We start from the raw sequence: 26997 nt of genomic DNA on the forward strand, positions 1-26997 counted from the left end.
TAACCAGCAAGGAGTGGGTACACCTCACCTCCTCACCAGCCACTCAGGAAGCTGTCTAAAAACCAGTCAACCTGGCCCATTCATCCTTAAGAGTCCTCCCCCCCCGCCCTTCCTTCGTTAAATGAACTCCATGCTGGCTGGAGAGACGGTTCGGCCATTAAGGCACTTGCCTACAAAGTCTAATGACTGAGGTTTGAGTCCCCAGGACCCAAGTGAAGCCAGATGCACAAGTGATGCATTCAGTGGAGTTTGTGTGCAGTGGCCAGAGGCTCTGGCATACCTACTTTCTCTGCTTGCAAATTAAAAAAAAAAATAAATAAATAAAAGCCAGGTTTGGTGGCACACACCTTTAATCCCAGCACTTGGGAGGCACAGGTTAAGAGGATCACTGTTAGTTCAAGGCCAACCTGAGCCTACATATGAATTCCAGGTCATCCTGGGCTAGAGCAAGACCGTACGGGGGGGGGGCGGTTGGGGGGGAGAGGGCTGGAGAGATGGCTTAGCGGTTAAGGCATTTGCTTGTAAAACCTATGGACCCAGGTTTAATTCCCCAGAACCCACATAAGCCAGATAGATGCACATGTTAGCGCATGCGTCTGCAGTTTGCTCGCAGTGGCTAGAGGCTCTGCTAGCTCACACATTCTAATAAATAAATAGATGAAATATCAAAAACAGCCAGGCACGGTGGTGCACACCTTTAATCCCAGCCCTCGGAAGGCAGAGGTAGGAGGATCTCCCAAGAGTTCAAGGCTACCCTGAAACCACAGAGTGAATTCCAGGTCAACCTGAGCTAGAGCGAGACCCTACCTCGAAGAACAACACACACACGCACAAACTCCATCCAACTCTCACCAGGATCGTCTGTACCAGGAAGGCAACTTGGGAGCCTCTCAGGGGTCCAGTACCTATGGGTGCATGTCCATGGTGAGGAAGGGGGCTGTTGTCAAAGGAAACTCTGCCACCTGAGGGAAAAGGTAGTGTGGTTACAGTGGATCACCGTTTGGAAAACACAGGCTTCAGGAAGCAGTATGCAAGACAGAAACTGAAGCTGTTTTTTTTTTTTTTAAATATTTTATTACTTATTTATTTGTATTTATTTGACAGAGAGAAAGAGGGAGATAGACAGGGAGAGGATGGGCGTGCCAGGGCCTCCAGCCACTGCAAACGAACTCCAGATGCATGCGCCCCCTTGTGCATCTGGCTAACGTGGGTCCTGGGGAATCAAACGTGGGTCCTTTGGCTTTGCAGGCAAACGCCTTAACAACTAAGCCATCCTTCCAGCCCTGCTTTTTTTTTTTTTTTTTTTTTTTTTTAAGGTAAGGTCCCAGGCTGACCTGAAATTTACCAGGTACTCTCAGACTGGCCTCGGACTCACAGCGATCCTTCAACCTCTGCCTCCCGAGTGCTGGGATTCAAAAGGCATGCGCCCGGCTCTTAATTTTTATGTGTTCGAGAGAAAGATGCAGGCAGAGAGAGAGAGAGAGAGAGAGAGAGAGAGAGAGAGAGAGAGAGGGAGAGAGAGAGAGAGAATGGACACACCAGCCACCTCAAATGAACTCCAGATGCGAGCACTGCCTTGTGCATCTGGCTTACGTGGGGTCCTGGGGAATCGAACCTGAGTCCTTTGGCTTTGCAGGCAAGCGTCTTAACCGCTAAGCCATCTCTCCGGCCCTGAAGCTGGGTTTCTGCAAGGCCACCCCCAACCCCCCGCCACCGCTCCAAGGCCCCTGTTGCTTTTTGCACTGAGGCCCAGGAAAAGGCAGGCCATCTTGTCAAGCACCAGGGTCAGACACTGTGCATTTGTCATTAGTGGCATCACATCCAACCCACAACCCCCCCCTTCTCCAAACATGTCAGGAAGGGCTGCGGAAAAAAGATGTCCCTTTAATAAAACGTTATCAACATATATCGTACACAAACTACAATGTATAATAATTACTTTTTTTTTTTCCTCTCAATTCAGAACCAGACTACAAGGTAAGAAAAAACACAGAAAACAGCTACAATGTTCCCAATAATCCGCACAAGGTCTTTTTTCAGGCAGATGGTATCTCACATAATATGATATACATGGGTCAGAAGGGGGAAGGAAAAAACAAGGACCAGCTACGGGGGGGAGGGGGGAAGGAGGGGGGGCTAGGGGTGGTGAAGAAGGGTATAAATGTACAAAGAATTCGGGGTGTCTTCCAGGGCAAGACACAAAAGGTTTCCGTGTGTGTGGGGGCCCACGAGTCACCCCTCCTGAGCGGACAGGCTCCGTCGGGTTGGTCGGTTTTTGAAAATAAAAACAGAACCAGAAACAGCATCGTGTTGAGTTTTGCTGGTGCCTCCCCCTCCCGGCCCCAGCCCACTGCGATGCCAGTCTGTCCATCAGTTCCAAGCAAAATACAGAACAATTCTGGCCAACAGCCCATCTTTGAGGATGGATGAACAAAGGGGGTTGGGGAGAGAGAAAGAGAGAGAGAGAGAGAGAGAGAGAGAGAAACTACTTCAGGCCACCCTGCCCATGCACACCAGGCGAGGGGTAAGACCAGAAGGCAGAGGTCAGTTTCCATGTCCCAGGTCACAACCATCCTGTGGTGGGAGGGGGGCAAGGGGGACCCTCCCCTACCAGGCCTGGGCCATCAGCCAGCGGGCAGGATTCTCGCTGGGGAGATGGGCTGGCCAGGAGAGATGCCAAGAGGAGGCAGACGTCTTGAGACATCGTGTACCCCAGAGGTCACAGTGATGGCTTCGACTGGGCTTGCCGTGTGCTGGGTACTCTGGCCACATGATGATGATGATGATGGAGTGGGGAGGGGGGGAAGAGGGGGCAGTTGGGGGGTCCAAGTGTGTTGCTGTGCCAACCAAGACAGAACAAAGCAGGCTCCTTGCCCTCCTTGCCCACTGTATAGGCCCAAATCCCTATGTGAAAAAAAAAAAAAAAAAAAAAAAAAAGGGCTGACTTTTTCTCTTTCCCAAATAGCATTTAAAAGAAACCACCGGGTATAAACTGTCGAGTTTATTATTTTCAGATGGCTAACAGAGTCAGTGCAAGATCTCACACCTTGCCTAGCTTTCCTGGTGGTAGGGTTTGGGAAGAGGCAGGGGGACTTGTGGGTTTTTCTTCTTTCCTTTTCTTTTTGGCCTTTTCTCCTCCCCCTCCCTTTTAAATTTAGTTATTTTAAAAAGAAAGCAAAGAGATTAACTGGGGTGAGGTGTAGGGCTTGCTAGAAGTTTCCATTATTAAAAAAAAAAAAATATTTTTCCCCAAGATGCCCCCTTGGAAACAAATTTTAAAAATCCTAGTAAAGGTAAAAACCCCAAACAAAAACAAACAAACAAACACACGCACACACACAAAAATAAAACAACCAAAAAGTGTCATTTACAGAAAAAAGTCCTTTTGGGAGAAGCAAGGGGGGGGGGGGTGGTGGTGGGGGTGTTAGTATTTTTTTTTTTTTCTGGTCATTGACTTGAAATATATCTTTATTTGAGTTCTGTCCTTCATGTTTTATGGAATAAGAAGTTTGGCCTTTTTATTGCATGAAACTAAAATTGGGAAGAGGTTGGGGGGGAGTGGGTTGGAGGGTGGAGGGGGAGTGGGAGACGCCCTCCCCCGGCTCCTGGTAGCGACACCTCACTTCTTCTTGCATAATTTCTGGCATCTTCTGCCTGCAATGCCGGCTCTCAGCGTTGTGGAGAGGGGTTCACACGCTCATAGTCATGCTTGGAGAGTACTGCAGGGAGAAAACGGAGGCGGGGGTCGTGACGAGGCCGGGGGACAGAGGCTGTGGCCTTGCTAAGATGCTCGCACCCACGCGGGCTGGACACGGGCACGCTCGGGCTGTGGCTGGATTAGGGACGCGCAATGACGACGGATGGAGAGAGCCAAGGCGAGGGCAAAGAGGGAGGAGGCAGTCATCAAGGGCCACCTCCGGAAGAGGACTGTCCCCTTCTCTCATTGTGAACTCCTGGCACCCACATGGCCCCCCAGTTTCTTTGCCTTGGAGTCAGCCCTTTTGGGAAACCCAGAGAAGGGACTGGGGTGTGTGTGTGTGGGGGGGGGGGCTTTAGTGATCCAGGGCTCTGGGCAAGTGGCCAGTGTGGCTTCTCAAAAGCAGCTTTCTTCAAAACAGATTATCTGGTCCCGGTGACCCAAGATAGCCCTGACATCATCAGAACCCCCTTCTTCCCCTCCCACAGGCAGTGCTGCCCCTGACTTAGCCAATGTCGGTGGCCAAGCCAGTTCAGGCTGCCCGTGGCCACTCCCAGAGACCGGCTAGCAGGTGACCAGCGCACAGTGGCCGGGGCCCTGCGCCTCTGTGAGAAATAACTTAAGGGCTGGAAGGATGGCTTAGCGGTTAAGGCGCTTGCCTGCGAAGCCAATGGGCCAAGGTTCGATTCCCCAGGATACCCACGTGAGGCAGATGCACAAGGGGCGCATGCATCTGGAGTTCATTTGCAGTGGTTGGCGGCTCTGGAGTGCCCATTCTCTCTTTCTCAAATAAATTACACACACACACACACGCAGCACAGTGGTCCATAAGGCCTGCCCAGGCCCTGGATACCACTGTATTCCAAGACTGAAGTCTGTGAGGAAGGCGCAGAGGCAGGATACAGGGGCTGAGGGGGGCCAGGGGTGGGGGGAGGGGGGAAGGGGAGGCTTACATTGTCATTCTGGAAGGAGTGAAGGAAGTTCCCTCCTAGCTCACCATCGTCTCGAGGGGTGCCTGGAGGATTGCTAATGCCACTTATGTTGTTAGGAGAATTCTGTGGAGAGAGGACATGGGGGAAGACAATGAATGGGCTCATGCCCAACAACCTGACCTGGAGGACAGGGTGATTTGGGGGGAGGGGTGGGCAACGGACGCCACTCACTTTTGGAAGTCCGTCTATGTCACCTGATCCTGTAAGGAAAGAAGAGTTTGATTCAGGTTTGCTGGTGCTTTTAGAGATAGCGTCTTTCTAAGGTAGCATTCTGATGGCCCGGCCGGCAATACAAGGCAGGTGTATCATTAGGTTCCTCCCCCACCACCCGCTCTTTTCTTTTTAAAAAATATTTTATTATTTTTAAAAATATATTTATGTGAGAGCGAGAAAGGGGCAGAGAGAGAGAGAGAGAGAGAGAGAATGGGTGCGCCAGGGTCTCCAGCCATTGTAGACAAACTACAGATGCGTGCGCCCCCTTGTGCATCTGGCTTGCGTGGGTCCTGGAGAGCCGAACCGGGGTTTTTTGGCTTTGCAGTCAAACGCGTTAACCGCTAAGCCATCTCTCCAGCCCTAGATTATTTTATTTTTATTTATTTATTTGAGAGAGAGAGAGGGAGAGACAGACAGAGAGAGAGAGAGAGAGGAGAATGGGTGCACCAGAGCCTCCAGCTGCTGCAAAGGAACTCCAGATGCCTTATACATCTGGCTTACATGGATCCTGGGGAATCAAACCTGGGTCTTCTGGCTTTGCCTTAACCACTAAGCCATCTCTCCAGCCCTCTTTTTTGATTTTGTTTTTTCGAGGCAGGGTCTCACTCTAGCCCAAGCTGACCTGGAATTCACTCTGTAGTCTCGGGATGGCCTCGAAATCACGGTGATCCTCCTACCTCTGCCTCCCAGGTGTTAGAATTAAAGAATTAAACAGAACTAAATTTTGGTGGTACTAGGGTTGAACAGCCAACCAGGTTCTCTTAACACTGAATTTCATGCCAGGCCTTCTTTTGTTTTGCTTTGAGACCAGGCTAGCCTTGGGTTCACAATTCTCTCCCCTTCAGCTTCCTGAACTATGCTAGGATTACGTACGGGTCTATGGCCCAACTTCCATTTCCTGTCCGCTCTTCCCTGGACGGGTGCAGGGCTCGCTGGCGTCTGAGGACACCTTCCTCCCTAGCGCCCTGAGCCCAACCAAGCCTTTCTGTGTGCAGAAAGCAGTTTTCTTTGGGGACCCCCTTATGTGTCCCGCCCACGCCTGGCTGTGTCCCAGGCCCGACGTCGGCAGGAAGCGCCAGCTTACCTAATGATCCGTTCATGTGGTGAGGCTCCATGCCACCCATGCCCCCCATCGGGCCGTCCGAGCCAGGCCCCATCGGGAACTGCGGAAGGAAGAAACGGGGGTGGGGAGGTGAGTCAGCAGACCTGGCCTCTCGGATGCTCCAGCAAAGCCATCTCAACGCCTCTGAGGGGGTTCAATCCCTGGCCACAGCTGCCTAGGTAGGAACAGCCCGCTCAGGGCATTTGCACGTGTGACTCTTTGCGCACGCTCAGGCACTGGATGCCTGGGTGGTTGGAGGTTTTCCTTGCTTGAGCCCTAGAGTTGGGGCGTGGAGGCTCAGGTCTGCGTCAGGTCAGGAGTCAGCAACGGCAGCAGGCGGTGCCAGAGACATAAGGAAGAGGGTTATCCACATTCCTCAAGGAGCCACCCAGCCATTATCCATTTCTTGCCTAACAAGGCCCCAGGTCTGGGTTTCCTGCCCCCTGAGCTTGTCTGGTGTCACACCCTGGCTATCTTAGATCTCCCCTAAAGAAATTTTTTTTTTTTAAGAGTAGGCATTTTACCCCTTTATTGTTTTTTTAAATATTTTTTTGTTCACTTTTATTTATTTATTTGAGAGCGACAGAGAGAGAAAGAGGCAGAGAGAGAGAGAGAGAGAGAGAGAGAGAGAGAGAGAGAGAGAGAGAGAGAGAGAATGGGCGCGCCAGGGCTTCCAGCCACTGCAAACGAACTCCAGACGCGTGCGCCCCCCTGTGCATCTGGCTAACGTGGGACCTGGGGAACCGAGCCTCGAACCGGGGTCCTTAGGTTTCAAAGGCAAGCGCTTAACCAGTAAGCCATTTCTCCAGCCCCACTAAAGAAACTTTATTTTTTTCTTCCTCTCATTCACGTTTTCCCTTCCTCACTTTCCCCCAACTGAAGAGCCCTATCAAGCCCACTATCTGGAATCTTAGGTTGGCTGGGCTCCACTCTTGAGAGTCAGTCCTGGAAGGCAGTTGGTACTTTCCCCCTGAATGAAAGCTTCCATCTTTGCTGAGAGCCACCACTCCCGGCACAAAACTAATTTTAATATTTGTTGTACTTACGTTAAGAATAATGGCATTTGGGCTGGAGAAATGGCTTAGCGGTTAAGCGCTTGCCTGTGAAGCCTAAGGACCCCGGTTCGAGGCTCGGTTCCCCAGGTCCCACGTTAGCCAGATGCACAAGGGGGCGCACGCGTCTGGAGTTCGTTTGCAGAGGCTGGAAGCCCTGGCGCGCCCATTCTCTCTCTCTCTCCCTCTATCTGTCTTTCTCTCTGTGTCTGTCGCTCTCAAATAAACAAATAAAAAATGAACAAAAAAAAAAAAAAAAAGAATAATGGCATTTGGCAGAAGAGGTGGCGGAAAGAACGTAAGAGCCAAAGGAAGGGTAGGACTCCTTACAACGTGCTCCTCCAGACACAAAATGGCCTGGATATCCATGACCTCACAGTGCCTGACACTACCTACACAAGACCCTCATAATAGGAGGAAAAGATGATGACATCAAAATAAAAGAGAGACTGATTGAGAGGGGGAGGGGATCTGATGGAGAATGGAGTTTCAAAGGGGAAGGGGGGGGGAGGAGGGAGGGAATTACCATGGGATATTTTTTTATAATCATGGCAGTTATTAATAAAAACTTTAAAATAAAATAGAAAATTTAAAGAAATGGCATTTGGGCTGGAGAGGTAGTTTAGGGGATTAAGACACTTGCTTGTGAAGTCTTAAGGACCCAAGTTCGAGTCCCCAGTACCCAGGTAAGCCAGCTGCACAAGGTGGCAGAGGCGTCTGGAGTTCATTTGCAGTGGCTGGAGGCCCTGGTGGGCCTATTCTCTCCCTCTCCCTCTTTCTCTGTCAAATAAATAATAAATAAATAAATATTTTCAAAAAAGTTACTTATTTGAGAGAGCGCGGGGGAGGCAGATAGAGAGAATGGGTGCAGCAGGAACCCCAACTACTGCAAACAAACTCTAGACGCATGTGCCACTTTGTGTAGCTGGTTCACATGGGTACCGGGGAATCGAACTTGGGTCCTCCTTAAAGCTTCACAAGCGTCTTAATCCCTAAGCCATCTCTCCAGCCCAAATGCTATTATTTCTAATGGTAAGTACAACAGATATCAAAATTAGTTTTGTGCCGGGCGTGGTGGCTCACGCCTTTAATCTCAGCACTTGGGGGGCAGAGGTCGGAGGGCTGTGGTGAATTCAGGGCCACCCTGAGACTACAGAGTGAATTCCAGGTCAGCCTGGGACTAGAGTGAGACCTTACTTTGAAAAACAAAACAAAACTTTTTTCCCGAGGTCCACCTGGAATTCACTCTGTAATCTTAGGGTGGCCTCGAATTCCAGCATTATGATTATCTCAATAGTGTGAGATATAATTCACACGGTATACAACTAACCCATCTAATGTGTAGTTTTTGTTTGTTTGTTTATTATTTTTTTCAAGGTACAGTCTCAGTAGCTCAGGCTGACCTGGAACTCACTCTGTGGAGTCTCAGAGTGGCCTCAAACTCACAGCGACCCTCCTACCTCTGCCTCTCGAGCGCTGGGATTAAAGTCGTGTGCCCACCGCGCCTGGCTAACGTGTGGTTTTTATGTTTAGGGATGCATAACCATCACCACAATCGATTTTAGAACATTTCTATCACCCCCAAATGAAACTATTCACTCGTGTCTCTCCCCAGTCTCCCTGAACCCCAGCCTCTGGCAACAAGTAATCTGCCATCCCCATGCCTGGCTTATTCTGGGCATGAAACAATGCGCCTCTGGGACATGTTTTAGCTCTGTCTCCCCAGCGTGGTCCCAAGGTTCATCCTATGGTCACACTGTACGCCTCTCTCTGGACCCAAGTCCATGCAGCCCCACACCACACTCAAATCACACGGCTTTTTTTTTTTTTCTCCCCACATCCTCCTCAACACTGGTCATTATCTGAGCCACCCTCGTGGCTGTAAAGTGGAGCCTCGCTGTGGTTTAATCTGCATTTCCTAAAGCACCTCTTCACGGGCCTACAGACTATTTGCGCGATTCTGGAGAAACATCTATTAAGATCTTTCTTCTTCCACTTTTTTAATTACTTTGTCTTCCTGTTAAGTTGTAAGTGTTCTTTAAAGTTCCTTATCAAACACGTGATTTGCCAGTATTTTCTGCATCTTATGTATTTATTTTTGAGGGGGGGGGGGAATGGACACGCATCGCTCCAGCTGTTTTGTTTTTTGTTTTTTGTTTTTTTTTCTAGGTAGGGTCTCGCTCTAGCCGAGGCTGACCTAAAATTCACTATGGAGTCTATCAGGGTGGCCTCGAACTCACAGCGATCCTTCTACCTCTGCCTCCTGAGTTCTGGGATTAAAGGTGTGTGCCACCACATTCGGCTCTAAACTTTTTTTTTTTTTAATTTATTCACTTATTTGCAAGCAGAGAGAGATAAGAGAAGAGATTCAAACAGAGAGAATGGGTGCACCAGGGCCTCCAGCCACTGCAAACAAACTCGAGAGGCGTGTGCCACTTTATGCATCTGGCTTTACATGAGTACTGAGGAAATGAACCCGGGTTGTTAGGCTTCATGGGCAAATGCCCTAACTGCTGAGCCATCTCTCCAGCCCTTTTTATTCCTTCCTTTGCTTTCCTTTGAGAGTCTTATTTGGTCATGACCTCCAGGGCTGAAGAGACCCTCTTGCCTCAGCCCGTGTAGCAGTTGGGGTTATAAGCTCTGTGCAATTTTCTTTTTTTAAATTTATTTATTTATTTATTTGAGAGCGACAGACACAGAGAGAAAGACAGATAGAGGGAGAGAGAGAGAGAATGGGCACGCCAGGGCTTCCAGCCTCTGCAAACGAACTCCAGACACGTGCGCCCCCTTGTGCATCTGGCTAATGTGGGACCTGGGGAACCGAGCCTCGAACCGGGGTCCTTAGGCTTCACAGGCAAGCGCTTAACCGCTAAGCCGTCTCTCCAGCCCTGTGCAATTTTCTTGATGCTGTCCTTTCAACGCTCAAAAGGTCCATTTACTTTTCTGCTGGCGCTTGTGTTCCTAGTGTTGTGTCTAAGGAACCCAGGTTTGAGTCCCCAGGACCCACGTAAGCCAGACACACAAAGTAGTGCATGCATCTGGAGTTTGTCTGCAGTGGCTGGACGCCCTGGTATGCTCATTCTATCTGCATCTTGCTCTTTCTCCTCTCCCTCTCTCACACACACACACACCCACAAAAAGAAGAAACTGGTCGTGGTGGTGCACGCCTTTAATCCCAGCACTCGGGAGGCAGAGGTAGGAGGATTGCCATGAGTTCGAGGCCACCCTGAGACTATAGAGTTAATTCCAGGTCAGCCTGGACCAGGGTGACACCCTACCTCAAAAAACCAAAAAAAGAGCCAGGTGTGGTGGTGCACACCTTTAATCCCAGTGCTCAGGAGGCGAATGTAGGAGGATCATCATGAATTCAAGGCTACCCTGAGACTACATAGTGAATTCCTGGTCAGCCTGGGCTACATCGAAAGAAAATTAAAAAAAAAAAAAAAAAAAAAGAAGGACTAGAGAGATGGCTTAGTGGTTAAGGCGCTTGCGAAGCCTAATGACTCAGGTTCGATGCCCCAGGACCCACGTAAGCCAGATGCACAAGGGGGTGCATGAGTCTGAAGTTCGTTTGCTGAGGCTGGAGGCCCTGGTGCGCCCATTCTCCCTCTCTCTTAAAAAATGAATATTTTAGCCGGGCATGCTGGCGCACGCCTTTAATCCCAACACTTGGGAGGCAGAGGTAGGAGGATTGCCGTGAGTTTGAGGCCACCCTGAGACTCCATAGTGAGTTCCAGGTCAGCCTGGGCCAGAGTGAGACCCTACCTCGAAAAACCAATAAATAAATAAATAAATAAATATTTTTAAAAATGTGCACATGTAGGACTGAATATAGTGAAGTCGGCGTTCATTTGACTTGTCTCTCTGCCCTTCCTATGCCCACACTGGCACACAGTACCAGGTGACTGTGCCCAAAAGCACAAGCACATGCAGACGCTTAAGAGCTTTCCCTTGCTGGCCCAGGCCTGTGGACGCGGAATGACATTCAGAAAGGCCACGGCTGCCCACGACGGCCATCATTCGTAAGACCAGCAAGCACGCACAAGACAGACGTCACCCTTAACTGAACTGTTTCTTCTAGGGAAAAAAAAAATGGTGTTTAAGCTCAGAGGTAACGTGAACTTGTGACATCCTAGTTGGAAGCCACATCTCTTCTTTGTATTATAATTCCTTTTCCCACATTCTGATAAATTTTCAAATTAGAGATGGGACACCTTTTCTTTTCTTACATTCTTTTGTAAGTTTTATTGGGGGGGGGTTGAGGTAGGGTCTCACTTTAGCCCAGTCTAACTTGGAACTTAACACTGTAGCCTCAGGCTGGCCTCGAACTCATAGTGATCCTCCTACCTCTGCCTCCCGAGTGCTGGGATTAAAGGCGTGCGCCACCACGTCCAGCTAAAATGTGCAGCTGAGGATGGCCTTGAACCCTTGATCCTCCTGCCTCCGCCTCTCCAGCAATTTCCTAGGAGAGTGTGCCACCATACCCAGCTATTCTGTTGTTTGTTTATCAAGGTAGGGTCTCACTCTAGCCCAGGGTAACCTGGGATTCATTCTGTAGTCTCAGGGTGGCCTCGAACCCACGGCGATTAACAGTGTGCACCACCACGCCCGGCTTCTAACAACTTTTGAAACAGTCGCTGGCAACAATAATCACCTTGAAGACTTGAGTCTGCCAGTACTCTCTGTTTCTGCGAAATCCAAATTTCCATTAAGTTCTTCTGCACGCTTTGCAAGAAGGCGAAAAGTGACCTCAACTTTCACCACGAAAGCTGTTGTCATAGGAAAGCAGATCACACCCTTCGTGGCAACGTTGGTGCAAGGCAGGCAAGATGTTTTCATTTCACTGGCAAGAAGTCTGGGATGAAATGCTCCAAGAATGACACACTGCTTGCTGAAGTACAGACAAGCAGAGCCTAGCTTGTATTTGGGGAAAGAGAACAATTTTCTGTGTTTTCTGCAGTTTCATTAAAGTCTTCGTGAAAAATCAAGATGATGTGAAATACCAGTTTTCAAATCAGCATTCTTACGACCCAGTCGGAGAGTTTTCTGCTTTGTTTTCTTGGGTGGTATTGAGGCACAAACTCAGAGCAACTGCAAGCAGGTGGGTTTTTATTGGGGGGGGGGTAGGTAGGGTCTCGCTCTAGCCCAGGCTGACCTGGAATTCACTATGGAGTCTCAGGGTGGCCTCGAACTCACAGCGATCCTCCTACCTCTGCCTCCCGAGCGCTGGGATTAAAGGCGTGCGCCACCACGCCTGGCTTCTTTTTTTGCTTTTCAAGGTAAGGTCTTGCTGTAGTCCAGGCTGACCTGGAATTCACTATGGAGTCTCAGGCTGGCCTTGAACTCATGGCGATCCTCTTACCTCCTACCTCCGTCTCCCAAAGTGCTGGGATTAAAGGTGTGTGCGCCACAACGCTGGGCTCGATTCCAAGGGGAATGAGATGATGACGGTGCCCATCTCAGGGCACCCATCTAATTAATTCCACGGTCACTGTTGCCGACCTAGCACTGGTGTGTGTCTCTTTGGAAAACAAAAAGCCTTTTGGTTCCGAAGGGTGTGCCTGTTACCCTGGAGACTGTTTCCATGGCGTTACCACACCCCCTGTGCGCCACGTATCCCCCCAAGTTCCTGTATCCGCACAGCGAAGAGCATCCTTTACTGTCCTCACAGAGCCATGCGTTTTCTTCCCCTAGCCATTAAAGTGACAGCCACGACCATCGTCCTAGGGTCATGATCGGGAGGAACACAGAGACACGCTTGCTCACAATATTTGTAACGTTCAGTACAAAGCCAGTGTCCGCGCAAGCGCAAGGAACTTTACGCACCTCAACCCTAACCCTGACCACGCTGTCACTGCCCTTGGGGTAGCTAGCGCGGCCCAAGGCACGACTGCCAGCGCCCGTGGTCTGGGGAAGTACAAGGGCGGTGACTCTGGGAGGCTGGCGATGCACCCACATCCATGGGACTCAGCCATGTCCTGTGAGGCCCCGTGTTCTCTTTCTAGTTTTCGGTCTGACTCTAGGCAGCCAATGTCACAAACCTCGGGCTTGGCCTTAGGGAATCCCAGTCTGCACAGGGCTTAGTGCCGCTCGTGGGGAAGTGGTGAGAGGCTTGTAGGGAACCAGAGAGATTCTCCCACTTTATTTATCATCCGGCCCTGGCAAAGGAGGAAGGCCAAAGAGCTGTTGGGGCGATTAAATGTGTGAACTTAGCCGGGCGTGGTGACGCACCCCTTTAATCCCAGCACTCAGGAGCCAGAGGTAGGAGGATCGCTGTGAGTTCGAGGGCCACCCCGAGACTCCATAGTGAATTCCCAGGTCAGCCTGGGCCAGAGTGAGACCCTACCTCGAAAAAAAAAAAAAAAAAAAAGTGTGAACTATGTGAGGCCAGGGATGCAGCTCAGGGGTAAAAGGATGTGCTTGGCATATGCAAGGCCCTAGATTTAGCCCTTAACACAAACATACGTGTGTAGTTTCCACGCACATGTGGGGTTTAACATCTGGAGAACTGGTCAACAAAACCAACAGAGGGCCAGGCACGGGGGCGCACGCCTTTAATCCCAGCACTTGGGAGGCAGAGGTAGGAGGATTGCCGTGAGTTTGAAGCCACCCTGAGACTACATAATAAATTCTAGGTCATTCTGGGCTGGAGCAAGACCCTACAGTGGACAAACATTAAGCAAACAAAGAAATACCAACAGAGGGACTGGAAAGGCCTCATCTCTCTCAAGTAGGCCAAAAACAAGCTTCAGGGGCCCCCACGGCCACCTCCTCTTCAGGCCTGGGACTCCCAAGGAGTAGTTTCAAACCAGCTCATCTCCAGCCTCCACAGAGGAGGGCACGATCAATCGGCTACACAGGTGTCTTTGGGGGCCAGTCAGACCAGGCTGGGTCCTCAGAGAGCTCCTGCTGGTGGAGGAAAGCCCTGTGCAGTGAGCGGTGGTAACTGGGCTGAGAGATGGCTTAGTAAATTAAGGTGCTTGCCTACGAAGCCTAAGGACCCAGGTTTGATTCCCTAGGACCCACGTTAGCCAGATGCACAAGGTGGCGCCCTATGTCTGAGGTTTGTTCACAGTGGCTGGAGGCCCTGGCGCACCCATTTTTCTCTCTCTCCCTCTCCCACCTCTCTCTGCCTCTTTCTTTCTCTCAAATACATAAATAAAAATATTAAAAAAAATTTTTTTAAAAATTTATTTGAAAGTGACAAACAGAAACTAAGAGGCAGATAGAGAGAGAGAGAATGGGCGCGCCAGGGCCTCCAGCCACTGCAAACGAACTCCAGACGCGTGCGCCCCCTTGTGCATCTGGCTAATGTGGGACCTGGGGAATCGAACCTTGAACCTGGGGTCTTAGGCTTCATAGGCAAGCCCTTAATCGCTAAGCCATCTCTCCAGCCCAATAAAAATATTTAAAAAAAAAAAAGAAGAGGAGGAAGAAAGTGGAGGTGATCACAGAGCTCAGGGCAGAAACATGAGCCAGTTTCTGCACCCTCATTTCCACAGCCCCGGAAACAGACTGCAGGGGACGGCCTGGCTGGCTAGCGGAATATGCAGATCACACTACAACAGCCTGGCACATTACTTTGCCAGCCACCCCCCCCCCCACACACACACACACCACAAAGTAACAGATAACCAAGAAGGGCTGGCACTCACACTTGACCAGAGAGGTTGGGGTGGGGGGGTGGCGGATCCTGCCGTGACCTGCCCAACCCCCACTCCAGCTGGGACGGGGAACTGACTTGTCCAAGAGGCAAATCATCTTTCTTTTCTTTTCTTTTCTTTTTTTTTTTTTCCCCCTGATCATTTATTTTATTCAGCTTTGGTAACAAATGGCTGAAATCAATTAGACCCGCTTTCCCCTCAGCTGATGAAGTTAATTATGATTTGTTATGGTATCTGGTATGTAAATGAGGAGAAAAAGCAGACTTACGTTGGACCGGCTGCCTCCGGGCGGCACGGGATTAATCATTGTGTAGATGTTGTCACTGGAATTTGTTGAATCTGTGGAACAGTGGAAACCCACAAAGTCGAGGTGATTAATTCATTTCTTAATTAAAACAAACTCCTGGCACTTGAACTCATTCCTTTGTATTTTATCACCTAAAATTTCTGCTAAGTACCACCATTTTCTGCCTAATTTGTATTTAATGAAGACTCGCAAAAAAAAAAAAAAAGTTTTTAATCACAGAAAATTCCAACCGTGAAAACCACTCAGGGCCACGAAAACCGAGAGTTTTAGGGTGGCTGGACGGCAAGAGAGGATGTGGCAAATGGGGAGGGACCGGGGTGGGGTGGGGTGCATCAAGGACAATTGTACAATCCTCAGCATCGCCCCACAAGAAAGGGCGACAGGGACGGGGCCGGGGAACCCATTAACATACAGAGTGGGTTAACATGACCTAGTCTGAATGTAGGTCATGTTTCCCATCAAGGCTGCAGCAGTGAGATGGAGCCCGGGCTGGAGGCAGCCGCCCCCTCACGGGCCCCTGCAGCTGAGCAGCATCCCTGGATGGTGTGCTGGGGGTGTATGTGTGTGTAGGGGGGGGGGTGCCCCTATCCAGCTCCTTACCTAGCCAGGAAGGTCTCCTTAAGGCAATCTGCTAACGGGCTCCTCTGAGGAGGAGAAATCACGAACAACCCCCCCCCAACTTCTCTCTATTTTGGGGCCGGGGAGGGAGTGCATGCCACCTCCCTTCCAGCTGACTGCCACGCTATTCTTAGCTGAGAAAAAGACATAATTGTGACGTGGCGTATGCGTGTGTGCACATGCCCCCCCCCACACACACACCCCGTGTGCACACATGCCCTCTTCTGATAAAAAGATAAAGGGAGATTGCCCACCACCAGGACCAGAAGCCTACGGCTCCGGAAACTCACAGGGATGGGGCCTTAGAAACAAGGTTCACCCGGATCGGGGGGTTCCTCCTGACATGAGGAGCCACGGCTACCTGATCCGTCGTTCCAGATGTCTGCTTAGCCTTGTTCTTGGTTTTGCAAGGTAGGGTCTTTGCTCTAGCCCAGGCTGACTTGGAATTCATTACGTCATCAATCTTAGGGTGGCCTCGAACTCACGGCGACCCCCCCCCCACTTCTCCCTCCCCGACTGTTGGGATTAAAGATGTGTACCACCATGCCCGGCTAATATTTGTTCTTTCTTTATTATTATTATTTTTTTTATTTATTTATTTTTTTTTGGTTTTACAAGGTAGGGTTTCATTCTGGCCCAGGCTGGCCTGGAATTCACTATGCAGTCTCAGGGTGGCCTTGAACTCACCATGATCCTCCTACCTCTGCCTCCCGAGCGCTGGGATTAAAGGCATGTGCCACCACGCCCGGCTCAATCCTTGTCCTTTATAAAGCAGTTCCCAAGAGCCAAAAGAGGGGTCACCCATCTGAGGCCACACAATGCCGGGCTTGGTGGCCCTAAATCTCTGAACATCAGGGGACCCAGTGAGGGGACCCAGTGAGGGGAAGATTGGGCTCTGCACCTAAGCCTTTGGGGATCTGGCAGCCCTGCTCCCCCACAAAACGTCTTCCCCTCAAGCCCTCTTACCCGCAGGACTAGGCATGATGGGGGTTCCTGGAGGGCCGCCACCACCGGGGGGTCCCTGAGATGAGACAAAAGCTGATATCAGTCACCCACAGAAGCAGCTTCGGGGAAGCTGGCCACGCTACTTCCCAGTGCCCAGGCTGTCCATCCCCTGTGCCTCGACCCTTATCTGTTTCCTTCCTCTCTTCGAGCCAGGAGGCCTTGAGTGGAAACCCCACAACCTGCTGGGCAGCCACCCAACCCACCCACCCACCCACAAGGAGCCTGGTCCCAGGTCAGGTTTGGGGAATGCCTGGGCCCCCTCAGGCCCGCACAGACGCGCGCACGGGGATGCTACGCGGTAGCCACTGGATTGTAAGCTCAGAACGGGTCGCAACAGGGAAGGGAGCCGGGACCCCCGAGGGGCCCTCTGGCAGGTGGCTCAGTCATAAAAATGCCAAGACAGGCGGAAACCGCGGCCGTACTTACCACATAGGTACCGGGTGATGAGGAGGAGTATGGGATCTGGAAAGGAGATGGCAGGAGTCGGGGGTTGGGACTCTCCTCCCCCAGGAGGCAGCGTCCTTTGTTTTTGCAAACCCACGTGGGGGCTCACCTACTCTTTGGAGAAGCTTGGGGACCCAAGTCAGCTAAGCAACTTGGGCAGTTTCCCTAGGAGGCTGGGGACGTGAGTTAAACCACACAGACATTGCTCTGAGAGCTGGTCTCCTCTCCCCAGGGACATGGCCCAGGAAGCCTTCCCACCGGCAGGGCAGCAGAGAGCTCTTCACTGTTAGACCTACGTGCGCGTCCTCCTCTCTGACCTGTGCACACCGACGCCCTTCCCCTTCAGTACTGGTGTTCGAACCCAAGCCCACGTTCTCAGCCCACACCTGGGCGCTCAGGCCGAGGGCCACTACCTGAGGGCCTCTATCTCCTTGGGGACATCAGGTGGAATTCTCCTGCACCTCCCTCTCACCGACACCTCCACCAGGGGAACGGAAGCCTTCCCTCACCCCCGGACCTCTTCCTTGGCAAAACAGCACCCCCCACTTGACGTGGATACTCACTGAGTTAGCACTGTTGGGATTGGGCCAGGGTCTGGCAGCTCCTGGGCCCCTGGGAGAGGGAGAGACGGGAGACAATGAAGGCAGTGCTAAGGGGCCCTAAGGGGCGGAGCTGGCAAGACCACAAGAGCTGGCTGACATCAGTGACGGAAAAGCCTTCACTCAGTCCTAGAGTCCTACGGGTCACCTGATTCTGGGGTAGTAACGAAGGTGGAGGAGATCTATGAACTCTTTGCAAAAAATTTTTAAAAAAAGTTTTCTGTTTGTTTGAGGTAGGGTCTCGCTCTAGCCCAAGGTGACCTGGAATTCACTATGGAGTCTCAGGGTGGCCTTGAACTCACGGTGATCCTCCTACCCCTGCCTCCCGACTGGGATTAAAGGCGTGTGCCACCATGCCTGGCTTGTAAAACTGTTTTTTTTTTTTTTTTTTAAATTTATTTATTTGAGAGCGGCAGACACAGAGAGAAAGACAGATAGAGGGAGAGAAAGAGAGAATGGGCGCGCCAGGGCTTCCAGCCTCTGCAAACGAACTCCAGACGCGTGCGCCCCCTTGTGCATCTGGCTAACGTGGGACCTGGGGAACCGAGCCTCAAACTTGGGTCCTTAGGCTTCACAGGCAAGCGCTTAACCGCTAAGCCATCTCTCCAGACCTAAAACTGTTTTTTAAGGAACTTTGTTTATTTATTTGAGCAGGGCCGATAGAGGGAGAGAGAAAGAGAATGGGCACACTAGGGCCTTCAGCAGCTGCAAAGAACTCCAGACGCATGTGCCACCTTGTACAACTGGCTTACGTGGGTCCTGGGGAATTGAACCTGGGTCCTTTGGCTTTGCAGGCTGATGCTTTAACATTTGTTTATCTCTGCATATGCACTCTCCTGGGAAGGCAGTCCACACATTCTCCCATAAAGGTAACGAATCACTTAAGCACCAAACAATAGGAACTCTTTGTACCAGGATTCAAATTTTGGCTCAGTTGAAAGACCTCGATTACATCACAGATAGGGAATTAAAAACAAGCGCCTCGGGCTGGAGAAATGCCTTAGTGGTTAAGGCACTTGCCTGAGAAGCCTAAGGACCTAGGTTTGATTCTCTAGGAGCCACGTGAAGCCAGATGCACAAGATGGTGCATGCATCTGGAGTTCGTCTGCAGTGGCCGGAAGCCCTGGCACACCTATTCCGTCTTCCTCTCCCTCTCTCTTAACAAATAAATAAAAATTAAAAAAAATTAATAATTAAGCCTGGCGTGGTGGTGCACGCCTTTAATCCCAGCACCTGGGAGGCAGAGGTAGGAGGATCGCCGTGCGTTCGAGGCCACCCTGAGACTCCATAGTGAATTCCAGGTCGGCCTGAGCTAGAGTGAGACCAAAATAAATAAATAAATGAGTAAAACAAAATAATAATTAAAAAAAAAAAATCAAGCACCTCATTCAAGAAAACAGCCTGAGTGAGGCTCACGCCGTTACAGCTCTCTTCCCCCTGGACTGGCAGCACCCTCATTCTACTGATGTGGGGAAACTGAGGTCCAGAGAGGTACCAGTTGAGTGGCTGCTGATTTATAAACCTTCTAAGAATGCCAGCAGAGGGTGGGTCTGAGCTGTGCTGGCTGGAACCTCTGTGCCTTACATGTTAATCCCAGGCATGGCGGGGCCGAGGGAGTTGGGTGGTGGTCTCATGCCGCTGCTGTAATTCTGCAACGATAACCAAGGGTCAGTCTATGAGAAGGGGAAGGGGGAACCGGGGAGGGAGAGGAGGGGCGGGGGGGGAGGTGGGGGGGGAGACAAACACAGAATATAAGTGAGAGGGTTAGTCTGTGAAAACGACCTGATGAGAGAGAAAAATAAAAAAAAAAATTAAAAAAAAAAATCATACATTCTTTCTGAAAGATGGGGGCAGGGTGAAGATCATGTGACAGTGACCACAATGACAAGCCAGCACAGAGGGACGGTCACAACGGTCAATGCGGTTTTTATTCAGGGGCTTCCAGACGATGATAAGAGTCTCTGAAAGGCCGGGGGGGGGGGGGGGAGACACTGTCAAGTGAGCCACGAGCCGGTCCCTTCCCCACAGGTTTCAGTAAGGTGAAAAGGGACAGTTGGGTCCCACAGCTGACTAGTGACAAGAGCCACTTGGACTCTCGAGGACGAAGACAGCTCAGGTCTTCAGAGGCAATTGTGGTGGTTTGGTTCAGGCGACCCCCCCCCCCCCCCCCCGTAAACCTAGGTGTTCTGGAGGCTGGGTTCCCCAGCTGATGGCAATTGGAAATGAAACGCTCCTGGAGGCGGTGCATTGTTGGGGGGCGGGCTTATGGGTGTTATAGCCAGTGCCCCCTTGCCAGTGTTGGGCACACTCTCCTGTTGCTGTGGTCCACCTGATGTTGGCCAGGGGGTGATGGCCACCCTCTGCTCATGCCTTAGTTTTCCCCTGCCATCACGGAGCTTCCCCCCTCGAGCCTGTAAGCCAGAATAAACCCCTTTCTTTCCCCATAAGCTGCGCTTGGTGGGGTGATTTCCACCAGCAATGCGGACCTGACCACGACAGCAACTATCCTGGCCCACCATCCCATGTACCCCAGAATGCCTGACAGTCCCTCCCCCCCAATCTCTCATGGCCCCATGTCTATCCCTCCTCCCCTGCTGGTGACTCTGGCTCCCTGGCAGGGAAACGCCACCCCTCACTTCACGAACGACGGGCAAGGAAGAGCATCTGGGCACGGAGGAGCTCGGTGGCGGGCAGAGTGGAGAGGAGAGGCAGACTGTGCCCGGCTGGAGCTCTGCGGGGCTGCAGGTAGGAGAGCGATCAAAGCACCCTGTCTGGTCTGTTGGGGGGAGGGGGGCGGCGCTGCCTGTCCTTGGAACAGATCCCCGAAGCTTGTCCGACTCTACCCAAGAGGAGAGTGCCCTGGGGTCTCAACTCCTACCCACACCTCTGGCCAGAGCCGGAAGGCACAGTGCCACGGCGGGCAGGCTCACCAGGTGGCGTTACACTGAAGTCAGGACTTCCGGCTGATCTGAAACTGTCTGTCTCCCCAAGGCTGATGTCTTGGAGCCCCACCTGCCCTGTCATGGCCCCCACGGAGCCTCACTCCCCTTGTGCACTCCAGGGTGGCTGGCTTCAGCTCGGCTGCTTGCTGGTCACCGGCGAACCACGCGAACCATGATAAACCCCTACTGGGGACGAGAACGTCGTGCCATGGCCAATCCCCTTGGGGCATTAAGGACCTACGTGCCAGACTCCGCCTGCAGGGCCACAACCCCACCGTGTTGTTCAAAGTTCTCAGCCGGCTGGAGAGATGGCTTAGCGGTTAAGCGCTTGCCTGGGAAGCCTAAGGACCCCTGGGTTCGAGGCTCGATTCCCCAGGACCACGCAAGCCAGACGCACAAGGGGGCGCACACGTCTGGAGTTTGTTTGCAGTGGCTGGAGGCCCTGGTGTGCCCACTCTCTCTTAAAAAAATAAATTAAAGAATATATTTTTTTAAAAAAAGCAAAGAAAAGTTCTCATCTCCAAATGCACAGGGCCCCATGAGGGCTGTGATCTGACAGTTCTGAAGTGACCTGGAGAGCAGACGGGGTACAGGCCAACTTGGGAAGGCAGCAGCAGACCTGCCACAGCCTTTAATACTGGGGTGCCATTGCAGAGTGCAGGCCTCACTCAAGGCCTCGTCCAAACCTCCTCCACCCCTTGGCAGGACCCTCACCATACCCCAGGAAGCCCACTGTCCACTGGGTAGCAATCGCATGACAAAAGCTTTTCTGGATAGGGTGAGACTTCCCCTCTCTACAGGGACCAAAACTACAGCCACTCTCTTCTCCCGGCCAGGGGCAAGACGGGGGGCGCCAGGACAAGCGGAGACCAGCGGGCGCACTTCGTGGATAGGTGGCAAGCAGCCTCTGGCTGGGAACTCTGAAGGCGGTAGGTTCCAACCCTAACCCGGCCAGTAGGAAGTCTCCTAGCAAGGCCAGTGCACTGTCACAGAACTGCCCTGAGGATCCCTGCTGCCTATGCACAGATGATGACCTGCCCTGGAGAGGCCAGGGACTTGCTTTTGGCCACCTAGGAAGTCAGGAGTAAAATACAGGCTGAAGCCTGGCGTGGTGGCACACGCCTTTCATCCCAGCACTCGGGAGGCAGAGGCAGGAGGATCGCTGTTGAGTCCGAGGCCACCCTGAGACTCCACAGTGAATTCCAGGTCAGCCTGGACTAGAGTGAGACCCTACCTTGAAAAACCAAAAAAATTTAAGAAATTAAAAAATAATAATAGGGGGAGGGAGGGCATTACCATGGGGTATTTTTTTTGTACAACTATGGAAGTTAAAAAATTTCTTTGAAAAGGGGCTGGAGAGATGGCTTAGCGGTTAAGCGCTTGCCTGTGAAGGTTAAGGACTCTGGTTCGAGGCTTGATTCCCCAAGACCCACGTTAGCCAGATGCACAAGGGGGCGCATGCGTCTGGAGTTAGTTTGCAGTGGCTGGAAACCCTGGCGCGCCCATTCTTTCTCTCTCTATCTGCCCCTCTCTCTCTCTCTATCTCTGTCACTCTCAAATAAATAAAAATGAACCAAAAAATATTTTGAAAAGAAAAAAATAAATAAAATAAAATACGGGTTGAAACCAGATATGGAGGCAAAGTTTTTCAATCAGATATAAGCTTGCCAGGTGGGGTGGCGCACGCCTTTCATCTCAGCGCTCGGGAGGCAGAGGTAGGAGGATGACCATGAGTTCCAGGCCACCCTGAGACTACCTAGAGAATTCCAGCTTTTATTTTATTTTTTTCTTTTTATTTGGTTTTTCGAGGTAGGGTCTTGCTACAGCCCAGGCTGACCGGGAACTCACTCTGTAGTCTCAGGGTGGCCTCGAACTCACGGCAATCCTCCTACCTCTGCCTCCCGAGTGCTGGAACTCAAGGTGTCTGCCACCACGCCAGGCAACTCCAGCTTCTTAAAAAGTAGGGAAGAACCGTTAACATCAGCCTCTTCGCTCAGGTGGGTTTGAGGCTGTGCAGATGGTTTTCTGGGCCACAGGGGCCTGACCGCAAGCCTCCCTTTAACTTTAGGAGTCCAGACTGTCCCACGGGGATTTCTCAGGGTCTCATTCAGCTCACCAGGATGAACTTTTTTTTTTGGTCCATCTCTTTCTATGGCCTCCGATTCAGAGGCCCTGAGCTTGGGCCCAGGAGTATGGACTCTCTTCCATCTGAACTTTCAAACACACAAGCCAGGACGGTGACCTGACCCTAGAACCGTAAGTGCTTGTTGGGGGGGGGGGGGGAGATGCAGGGGAGCCTGAGAACCGGCACCTCCAGGATCCATGAGGGGTCGTGTACCCTCCTTTCCACCCAGTGTGACCCAGAAACCCTGTCATTTGAGCCTCATCTAAGACAATTCTTCCTCCAGACGCTTGGACCAAAGGTCACTGCCTCACACTGACACACGCGCTTTTCGGAGGGAACTGAATTAAGTGAATGAAGTCCTGTTGCCTTTCACAGCAGGCGATTCACTGATCAGAGGGGACTGTCAGAGACGCGAGGCCGAAGAGCATAGGGTGATTGTGGCCTGGCTTTGGGCCGAACTCATACATGCCAGCTGCGTGAGTTCAAATCTATTCCTTCGCCTCGGGCACAGGAGCTAACCCTGGTTGTCCAACTCCTCCCCGCAATGGAGACACCCCATCTTGCTCAAAAATGGAAAAACGTCACTCCACTAGCCTTTGGGATTTCTAAGGTACCCCTAAGTCCACATTGCACCTGTTTGCTTTTCTTTCCTCAGAAGGTTCTAAAGGGGCCGGTGGCTAATTACAATCTAATTCCCCACTGGAATTCACAGTGGTATTGGTGTTCCGCTTTTGTGTCTACATCTGATACTTTAAGATAAGGGGCCAGAGAAATGTCCCCACACCCTAAGGCCCTTGCCCCTTGGTAGTGTGTTGGTCAGAAGGTGCTGGACTCCTTGAGACGGACACCGCAAGCCGGGGAAAGTCTTAAAAGTCCTGGAATGTTCGGCTCTCAGACACACTGATGGCATCCACTTCCAGCTTCTAGAACCTCAGTCTTACCATGCAGTGAGTGCCACAAGCCTATTTTACTTTCTGGGGTGCTAGGGGACGGAAACCGGAACCTTGTGCAAACTAGTACCACTGAGCCACATCCCTAGCCTAGCCCTCAATTTTACTAACAGTCTTTTGTTTTGTTTTGTTTTCAAAGGTAGAGTCTCACTCTAGCTCAGGCTGACCTGGAATTCACTATGTCGTCTCAGGCTGGCCTCGAACTCGTGGCGATCCTCCTGCCTCTGCCTCCCGAGCGTGCTGGGATTAAAGGGCACGCGCCAGCACGCCCTGGCATGCTAATAGGCTTAGCTAACTGTCGAAAGCAACCTGGTGCAAGTCGCTAGCTGACTTACTGCTGGGGCCCAGGGCAAAAGTGGGTGCTGGACATCATGCCCACCACGGACCCCTGAAAACATGAACACGAGAATTGTCACCCAAGGTGGACCTTGAGCCCTCAGGTCGCGACCGTCACCAAGCGCGGGAGGTGGGTTTGGATTCTTGGAGAACACCCCCCCCCCCTCCAAACACACAGATCACAGTTCACAACAACAAACCCTCGGCCCTCAAATTCCTTAGGCCACAAGCTGCCATACCCAACCCAGGAGTTCTGTGACCTACGTGTCTTCCCAACACCTGTGCCCCTCGCCCCGGTTCCCTGGGCGTCTCAACTCTACCTACTGCTTGTCCAGGGGGGGAAGAAGGGGGAGACAGCGCTATGCCCAGGGCCAGCCCGCTTCAGGCAGGGGGCGAACGTTGGGACATGCAAGGTGCCCTTCCTCTCACCCAAAGGACCAGAAAAGCGGGAGATCGACAAGACTGTGTCAAGAGGAGAGGAGGCGGGTGCGGACAGATGGCAAGGGGACAGACGGACAGGCAGATGACGGGCGGCTGGTTACCTGTGGGCCAGGACCCATGGGCCCCATGCCTCGGGGTGGGTTCATCCTCTGCATTGATCCTCCCATGTTGGGGTGACCTGCAGGAGACAGTGGGGTGAGCCAGGGCCGAAAGGAGTTAAGAGACGTCTCCCAGCAGTCCCGGTTGCCGCCCAGCCCAGCCCACCCTCTCGTATCTACTTACCTTGTTGTCGCGTGGGATCCATAGAGTTGGGTAACAATGGCTGTGTTCCAGGAACGCCCCCTGGAGGCTGGAAGAGACGTTAAGACAATTAAGTGCCTGCCCCTGCAAGCATCTGGGGGGGGGGGGGGCGGGGAGACATGCAAGGCTCTTTCTCTGGACCTCAAGGCTCGCACAGCCGCGACCTGGGTTTCCCTGCTGACACTCTACTCCAGGGGCAGAGGCGTCCCCCCTTCCTGCCTACCTGAACCCCAAAGGCTGCAATTTAAGCCCAGCCCCAGCTTATTTTTTTTTTTTTAATTATTTTTTATATTTGAGAGAGAGAGAGAGAGAGAGAGAGAATGGGCATACACCAGGGACTTCAGCCGCTGCAAACAAACTCCAGGAGCATGCGCCACCGTGTGCATCTGGTTTCTGTGGGTCCTGGGGAATCGAACCTTGGTCCTCTGGCTTTGCAGACCTAGTGCCTTTACCCGCTGAGCCATTCCTCCAGCCATTCCCTCACCCCCAGAAATGTTAACTCATTTCAGCTACGGCTCCCCATAACGAGGACCAGGAGACCCACCGGTCCACCATGGGGGGGCCCCTTGAAAAGGAGGTCTTCGAGGTTCAGAGGGACAAAGTCCAGGGCGCCAAGGGACCGAGTCCTTGCCAGCAGAGCCAACCGGGGCTCCTGGCTCCCTACGTGTTCCCACTCTTGGAAATGGCAAGGCAGCCGCCAGTACAGAAGCAGAGCGCAGAAAGGACAGCTTGCTCGCTAAGTGGTCAAAGGGGGCACAAGGAGCCACGAGTCATGCTAAAACAAAACACCATTACAAGTCATTCACTAAGGGCTGAGGCCGTTGCTGCTAAAATTTGGAAAAAGAGACCAGAAAAGGTGGCGTTAAGTTCCCTGCTCCTAATACTTCATCTTTCAGACCAAAACAGGAGCTCTTAACCTACGGGAGAGTTTGGAAAAAGCCTGGGAGACCAGAGGGCCACGGAGCTAAGCTAAAGCCTGCAGGGGATCAGTCCACAAGAAAGGAATGGGGCTGGAGAGATGGCTTAGTGGTCAAGCGCTTGCCTGTGAAGCCTAAGGACCCTAGTTCGAGGCTCGGTTCCCCAGGTCCCACGTTAGCCAGATGCACAAGGGGGCGCACGCGTCTGGAGTTCGTTTGCAGTGGCTGGAGGCCCTGGAGTGCCCATTCTCTCTCGCTCTTTGCCTCTTTCTTTCTCTGTCGCTCTACCTATGAGATGGCCCAGTGGGGCGCACTTATCTGTCTCTGGCCACCAGAGAACTCCAAGCAGGGTTCCAAACAAGGAGGCAGGGAATGAATGAAGGGACAGACCTTCAAGAGGGCCGCCCATGTCCTTTGGCTGGGCAGCACAAAGTGGCACTTGCTGTCTTGAGAGCTGATGAGGCGGGATCCAAGCCCTGGGTTCACTTTCTCCTACTTTCTTCCCTGGGTTCCTGGGAATTACTATCCTCGCTGAGTTCCTGGCACTGAAAAGTCATCTGGGGTCTCTCTTGCCACCCCGGGGCTGGTTTATTATTATTATTATTATTGTAGTTTTTTCGAGGTATGGTCACAATGTAGCCCAGGCTGACCTGGAATTCACTCTGTAGTCTCAAACTCATGGTGATCCTCCTACCTCTGCCTCCTGAGTGTTGAGATTAAAGGCGTGCGCCACCACTATTTTATTATTTTAAATGTTATTTATTTATTTATTTGAGAGCGATAGAGAGAAAAAGAGAGAGAACGGGCGCGCCAGGGCCTCCAGCCACTGCAGACGAACTCCAGATGCGTGTGCCCCCTTGTGCATCTGGCTAACGAGGGACCTGGGGAAACGAGCCTCGAACCGGGGTCCTTAGGCTTCACAGGCAAGCGCTTAGCCACTAACCCATCTCTCCAGCCCTATTATTTGATGGCTGCTTCTTTTTTTTTTTTTTAATTATTTATTTATTTATTTGAGAGCGACAGACAGAGAGAAAGACAGATAGAGGGAGAGAGAGAGAATGGGCGCGCCAGAGCTTCCAGCCTCTGCAAACGAACTCCAGACGCGTGCGCCCCCTTGTGCATCTGGCTAACGTGGGTCCTGGGGAACCGAGCCTCAAACCGGGGTCCTTAGGCTTCACCGGCAAGCGCTTAACCGCTACGCCATCTCTCCAGCCCGATGGCTGCTTCTTGTAGCAGGGTTCTAAGCCTGCTGGGGTGTCACGACTCCAGGGCAGAGCTGGAGGTGCGGAGGCT

The 26997-nt window shown here is 51.9% G+C and overlaps 1 protein-coding gene across 3 annotated transcripts in view; it reads right to left on the reverse strand.

Moving 5' to 3' along the window:
• Positions 1-1864: 1864 nt before the first annotated feature.
• Ssbp3 (single stranded DNA binding protein 3) overlaps positions 1865-26997 on the reverse strand; it is a 203209-nt gene continuing 178076 nt past the window's right edge. For all 3 annotated transcript variants that reach the window (XM_045139245.1, XM_045139244.1, XM_045139243.1), the window contains 11 exons: positions 24770-24836; positions 24589-24665; positions 19278-19342; positions 17658-17706; positions 17077-17112; positions 16612-16666; positions 14989-15059; positions 5987-6065; positions 4861-4889; positions 4651-4752; positions 1865-3719 (listed from right to left, as the gene is read on the reverse strand). In XM_045139245.1, coding sequence (XP_044995180.1) covers positions 3690-3719; positions 4651-4752; positions 4861-4889; positions 5987-6065; positions 14989-15059; positions 16612-16666; positions 17077-17112; positions 17658-17706; positions 19278-19342; positions 24589-24665; positions 24770-24836 — 660 coding nt within the window. In that variant the 3' untranslated portion in view covers positions 1865-3689. The remainder of the gene's footprint in view (positions 3720-4650; positions 4753-4860; positions 4890-5986; positions 6066-14988; positions 15060-16611; positions 16667-17076; positions 17113-17657; positions 17707-19277; positions 19343-24588; positions 24666-24769; positions 24837-26997) is intronic.

The sequence above is a fragment of the Jaculus jaculus genome, chromosome 21 (assembly GCF_020740685.1).
Source record: "Jaculus jaculus isolate mJacJac1 chromosome 21, mJacJac1.mat.Y.cur, whole genome shotgun sequence".
Lineage (NCBI taxonomy): Eukaryota > Metazoa > Chordata > Mammalia > Rodentia > Dipodidae > Jaculus > Jaculus jaculus.